A 6,490-nucleotide genomic window follows, 5' to 3' on the forward strand; every position below is an offset into this window, starting at 1 on the left:
ATGAATCAAGAAAAATATATACATTACCTGCCCTTGCTAAAACCCCATGTATGGATCTGCAGAATTAGCAGGTGCTGCTCTCGGCCCACCGCTTTGCAGGCTAACGCACTGTGACCCAGGCAGACGTACGGACCAAAGGCTGCCTTGACTCTCCAAAATTTAAGTATTCTGCAAGTGTTTGGTTTATGTACAGTAAATAAGGGCAGCCCCCTCCCTGGTGATGGAGGACAGAGACTCTCACAGATCTTACCTGACAAAGGAGAAACCAAGGCGAGGATGAAGAGATGAGGAGTCTGTTTGCCATCATAAGGAAATCTGGTCCAATTCTTGTGTTTTATCCTATGCACATGTCCCTTCATACAGCATTTTAGAACTTGCTACTTTCCTTTTCCTGGTTTTTTTTGGTTGTATGACCAGTAATGTTTTAAAGCAATGATCTGTGTTGTGCAGTGATCTAGCATGTGCGTGGCTAGAGAAAGTGTTTGGGTTAAACCTGGCAATTCACACGGATCTGGACTTCTGGTTCTGAAAGGTGGGTGTTGGAGTCTTACCTGCTGTTGGAGAATCCTTGAAAAGCAGAGTTCTCCTGTGCCTGCTCTCGTTGCCTGATATTTTGAATAATCAAAAAACCCTTCAGTTACTGAATATATGGTTTGTGATCTCAGGGCAAAGATGTTTTTGGGGGTGGCATGACTCAGAGCTGAGTATGAGAGTTTTACTTCATCCTCAAGGCTTTGGAATGAAACCCAGCACATTTTAGTATTGTAAAATAGAAGCGGAGAAGATCCTCTCGTTCTCCCAGGAATAACCCCTAAGCGTTGCCAGCCCTGGAGCACATTTAGCAGAGCGTACTGGGGGCACACAGGCAGATTTATGTGACCGATTGGTGTCACGCAGATAACTTGCATAATGAAGAGCGGGCACATTCTGACTTTGGGTTCTCTATTCCAGGTCCTTAATGATCATCATCTCGCATCGGTTCACAGCTGCTGGCTCCAGTGCATCCTCAGATCTAAAAGGAAAGCAGCTCCTGGAAGGCGGTGGAGGCAGAGAGCCATCTCAGAATGCCACCAAAATTCTGGGGTTCTGATGCTACCGAAATCCCTCGAGGAATTACAGCTCGTGGAGAAGAAGAAACAGTCGCTGGATTCCTCTTTCCATTCTAACTACGTATTTTGTACGTTAGTGCACCCATTAAATTGTGATGCGCCTAAGAAGGGGCCCTGGGTGCTGTGTAGGCAAGGGATGGTCTGCAGGTGTTTGTGCCCTCTCGTGGTAAATACCTGAATCACGGAGCCACCTCCAAGCTGTGTGGTGAGGAGGTGGCCAGCAGAATGGGCAGGTGTAAATGCCGGAAAGCTGTGAGCAGAAGTTTTGATCGGCATGGAGGGAAACTCCCAAGTTCAAAGGCTTTGCTGCGGTTTGGCAGTGACTTACAGTCCAGAGGCAGGAGTCAGAAGTAGCCTCACGCAAGAACTGTGCATTTCCGACCTTGAGAACTGTTAGTAAATCCTTAATCCCTGCAAAAATGATTTATTTGGTACTGTTTAGCGCTAAACTTTCAAATCTGAATGCTTAGCGGTGTTAAATCAGAAAGCTCATTACCTCTGTTCAGCTGCGTTAATAACAACTGTAATCTCTTTAATGGAAGCAACTTTGTGGGACTGGATTTACCTTCCCAAAAAACCTTCTTGACTGGCATTAAATATACTTCTGCCCTGTAATTCTTCCCCAGTTAACGGAGAGCTGATAAAGGAGTTGCTTTGCCTGGAGCGCGGGTCAGGCCAGCCGGCGGCTCAGGGGCAGCCCCTTTGGGCTTGGAGCTCAGGCAGAAGGCGAAGGCTTCTCCCGACTCCCCAGCCTTCCGCAGCGTTGTGAAGCTTATCCAAAATGGGTCAGACTTACCAGTTGCCTCTCCTTGGGCTCCCTTTGGGGTTTATCCGAATCTGCGGATTTAAATACTCGTGCGGGATGCTATTTAACGTGGGGTTTCGGCTGTTAAGGGAGCACAATGAGCATTTCGGTTCGCGTGCTTCCAGTTGAGGGTGGATTTATCAGAGAGTACTTTGTACTTCTTGCTTCATTAGTATTCGGTTTAATCTCTGTTCCCTACCAAAGAGCTGGTCTTGTTTCTAAGATTTCTTTTCTTGGTTAACAACTAAGCAGCAGCAGCAACAACAAAAGAATATGCAGTTTATCATTAAACCTTCCATTCAAGGATTTTCCTTTCATCTCTACATTCCCTTACAGCTTCCTGCATTTTATATTTTTAATGTGTATTCATTTTGTTGTCTATATCCCCTTCTTCTCCTGTTCTAATACACTGTCTTTAATTGCTGCTTTTATTTCTGCGTTTTGTTGAAGGGGCTTCCAGTCAGGCTTGGCTTTTCTGACTGCAGCGTCCCCATTGTGGTTGCAGCTTCTTGACACTTAAAATAAACCCTGAACTCCCTGCCTTTGCTCCCATGTCTGTCCGCATTTCTCCTACTCAATAATTCCATCCGTGGTGTTGACTTTGGGAAATTGATCTTTTTGAAGTAACGGCCTATTTTTGAGTGAATTTGGAGAGAGTGAAACTACGAGGGAGCCAAAAGTCTAGAACCTATCAATATTGAACATTTTCCTGCTCTCCATGCTTTTCACAGTGTGAGTGCGGTGCTGACGGCGGGGACGTCATAAGTGTTCTGCAGAGCCCCCCGATTTTACTTCTTGCAGCAGTGGAGATTTTTTCTGCTGGATAATTTGGTTCCCCTCTCGTTATCTAGTACCGCTGATAACAAACTGTCAGGCCGTTCCTGCTCCACCGCTGAAAAGTTTGGAAAAGGTTTAAAGGGAGCTGGATAAAATACGATTACACTTACCAGCTGACAGCTTTTGATAAGGCGGCCCGAACACTGCTTCCCGCTTGTTTGCCCCTGTAAACTTTCCTGCCTTGCTGTGTGCTGCTTCATTTTATGAAGCCAAAGAAGTGGTTTCTGCTGGGAGGGAAGCCTAAGGAGCAGCTCCGGCGAGAAATCTGGGCCGTCCCCAGTGCCTTTTGTCCTTCTTGTGTTTTGTAAACCGTTCTGGATGTTGCGAATGGTCATTCATGAGAGTGGAAAAGGCGGCCAGGAGAGGGGTTAAGAGGGAATCTGTTTGGGTGACTGGCAGCGACCAAGATAACGTAGAGGCTGGTGCTGCAGCAGGGAATGCGCTGCCCTGGCAGGGGCCCCAAAACTGCCTGGTACCCTGCGATTTCTGCAAGGAATCAGTGAGGCAAAGGCTTTGTGTCTGCCCGGATGGGTCAAGCAGCCTCCAGCACCTGTCCCAGCCTCCCCCTGCCTCGCTGCCCCTCTCTATATTTACCCAGGGGGAACTTTCCAAGAATGGAAGTAGTAAGATAAAACCCCTGAGGGGCTAAAATTAGCCCCAACGCCCTGGCCCTTCTCCCCGCGGTGGCATTTCAGCTGTGAGCTTGACAGCCTGCGTCGTTCTGGTCGCACAGAGCGGACGTCCATCCCAGACACAGCAAGATCCCCTCTCTTTCTCCTCTTTTTGTTTGTTTGTTTGGGGTTGTTTGGTTTGTTTTTTTTTTTTTTTTTTTTTTTTGTTTAAACCAAGGGAGAACTCGGCGTGGGACCGCTGCTGCCTCGCCCACCCTGGCTGTGAGCATCACCTACCTCCCAAAGGTAAGGCAGCAGCATAACGATGACTAGGCAGCATCGGGCAATTGAAGGTAACTTGGTAACCGGTTGTAAAAGCGTGAGTGTGTTCTCTGTCACCTTTAGCTCCAGTCATAACCTCTTTTTTGGGGGGGGTCTGCAGATGCCTGGACGGCTTCCTTCAGCTCAAGAGGTGACAGCTCTGCTTTGGGCTCTTCTGGTTGAGGAACATCTCTGAGCTCCACACGTGAGTGCTTACGCTGTCAAAGTAACGTCCCTTTGGAGATGCTTATTTGTGTGTTCAGGAAATGTTACAGCTGTTTTTTTCACTTTTCCAGATGGTTTCCCTTGGGCATATAACAGGGCCACCTTTTTGGGTTGAATCTGCAATAAACCCCTCACCCCATTATCCACGTAGGTGGGGGGATTCCAGAGCTCGTTATCGGCATGTCTAACGAATCAAATAATGCTATAATTTCACATATTTCTGCATAAATCGTCTGGGTTAGCGTAACAGGTGGAAGCGCAGCAGAGCTTTGCCATCGCTCGCTGCCATCCCACTTGCTCCACTTAACCAAGGTGCGAAGCTGCGCAGGTGGCCTCGTGCGGGGGGTTCCTCCGAGCTTGCACATCTCGCCACCGCAGGCGGATGTGGGACGAGCCTCCCGTGACTGCCTCGTTACCGCCAGGCTCATTTGCAGAAAGAGGCTAATTGCTCGGTGCAGCCCCTTGCCCTCCTCCAAGGGAGGATCAGAGTAGCTGCTTGGGGAGACCGAGCTCTGCCACTGCTGCCTCTCCCCAAGGAAATCCGAGATGCTACGGGGCTGCGACGCAGCAAGAAATTCCTCTGTCCTTCCCGGCGGGCGGCGTTTCCCAGCTGCTCAGGTGCCGGCCGGGGCATCGCATTCCTCTCCTTTGCTGCCGCTTGACCACGGCGAGGCCAGATCCTGCACCCAGCGCCTGGCAAACGTGTCTGGGTTCAGTGCCAGCTCCGGTGTGATCAGCTCAGCATCCCCTCACCTTCCTCCTGCCACCCTGTACCCCCCGCTATAAAAATCCCAGATCCTTGCAGCTGTGCTCCTCGGGCTCGAGTAGGCAGGAGAGAGGAGAGGGTTTGCTGAATTCAAAGACTGACGTTTCGGGAAAGGTGATGCTGAAATTCATAGAATCATAGAATCAATGTTTTGGGTGGGAAGGGACCCCTAGAGGTCACCCAGCCCAACCCCCCTGCAGGAGCAGGGACACCTTTAGCCAGATCAGGTTGCTCACAGCCCCGTCCAACCTGGCCTGGAATGCTTCCAGGGATGGGGCCTCCACTACGTCTCTGGGCAACCTGTTCCAGTGTTTGACCACCCTCATTGTAAAGAATTTCTTCCTTATATCCAGTCTAAACCTACCCTGGTTTAGTTTAAAACCATTACCCCTTGTCCTGTCACAGCTGGCCCTACTAAAAAGATTTTTCCCCAAATTCCTTAATCAAACCAGCCGCCTTCGCATTCACTTCATCTCCTATTTTGAAATCCAGTCCCTTGAGAAAGTGGCAGGGTGTAAAAACCTCCCAGTGCTGCTGGCTCCTAAATTAAAATTCCTGCGAGTTTTCTCTGGGTCCCAAAATACTTGGAAGTGCAGGTGCCGCTGAGGCTTCCAGCATGAGCCTTGGCTGATAAGAAGCAGAGTTGATTCCTGATATTGTGCAAGGTGCTCTTCACTCGGCAGCTCTCACAGGGAGCAGCTGGATGGGGTGACTTCTGAGGGTTTTGGGAAAATGGGAGGCTTCATCCACCAGTGGGGTGCAGGGTCCTGCAAGAGCCTGTGGCCACCCAGGAGCATTCCTGAGCTCAAGGTGTGAGCAGTCTCACACCCTTTACCACCTCAGGGGCTAGCGGTACAGCATTAAATAATTTAAAAAAAAAACAAAGTAAAAGCCTTTGAGTGCCCCTGTGCAGCGTTTGAACTCCAACACCAGATTCAATTATCTCAGCGCGTTCTTGACCACAACATTTGAAGGGGAGGTGGCATACGTACGTGCTACAGCAAGGACCTCTGTCTTTGCCTTAGACCTTCACCAGTGTGGATGTCCTCACCTGTGGTGATAGGACGATAAGCACGTCAGCAGCGTCATAATCCAATACTATTTGTCTTTTTTTTTGAGAATCTACCTTAAATTGTGTATAAAAATATAAAAAGGTGGTGGTGCTGGTGTCAGGGGGCTGGTTCTAACCCTGTGGTGATGGTGTTTGTTGTCCCGTAGATCTTTGGCTTTACCATTTACGATGAAAGTGGTACGTGGGAGACAGACCAAAAAAAAATGAGCCTAATGGATATCACTAAAATGTTCTCCATGCTCCAGCCCAAAGAAGATGAAGACGACAACGGAGAAAGCGAGGAGCTGAACCGAGCGGTATCTGAGGACAATTACCAAACCCTGGATAACCTCTTGTCTCAAGACAGGTACAAGAGGTTCATCAACCGCAGGAGCGGCTGGGGCGTACCCAGCACCCCACTGCGCCTGGCCGCCACGTGGGGCCGTGTCAGGAGCATGAAGGTCCTCTTGGCCCACGGGGCGGAGGTGGACAGCCTGGATGTGAAGGCTCAAACCCCGCTCTTCATGGCGGTCAGCAACGGCCACCGGGAATGCGTGAAGGTCCTCCTGGATTGAAGGTCCTCTTGGCCCACGGGGCGGAGGTGGACAGCCTGGATGTGAAGGCTCAAACCCCGCTCTTCATGGCGGTCAGCAACGGCCACCGGGAATGCGTGAAGGTCCTCCTGGACGCGGGGGCCAGCCCCGTGGGCAGCATCTACAACAACTGCTCGCCACTGCTCATTGCTGCGAGGGGTGGGGCCGTGGA

At 50.0% G+C, this 6,490-nt stretch overlaps 1 protein-coding gene across 1 annotated transcript in view; it reads left to right on the top strand.

Moving 5' to 3' along the window:
- The first annotated feature begins 5,668 nt into the window (after positions 1-5,668).
- Positions 5,669-6,490, top strand: part of ASB12 (ankyrin repeat and SOCS box containing 12) — a 3,729-nt gene continuing 2,907 nt past the window's right edge. The window contains 2 exon segments of the mRNA XM_009646900.2: positions 5,669-5,941; positions 5,944-6,285. Of these exon segments, the coding sequence (XP_009645195.2) occupies positions 5,915-5,941; positions 5,944-6,285 (369 nt within the window). The 5' untranslated portion in view covers positions 5,669-5,914.

This window comes from Egretta garzetta, unplaced genomic scaffold (genome assembly GCF_000687185.1).
Source record: "Egretta garzetta isolate BGI_Z169 unplaced genomic scaffold, ASM68718v1 scaffold469, whole genome shotgun sequence".
Lineage (NCBI taxonomy): Eukaryota > Metazoa > Chordata > Aves > Pelecaniformes > Ardeidae > Egretta > Egretta garzetta.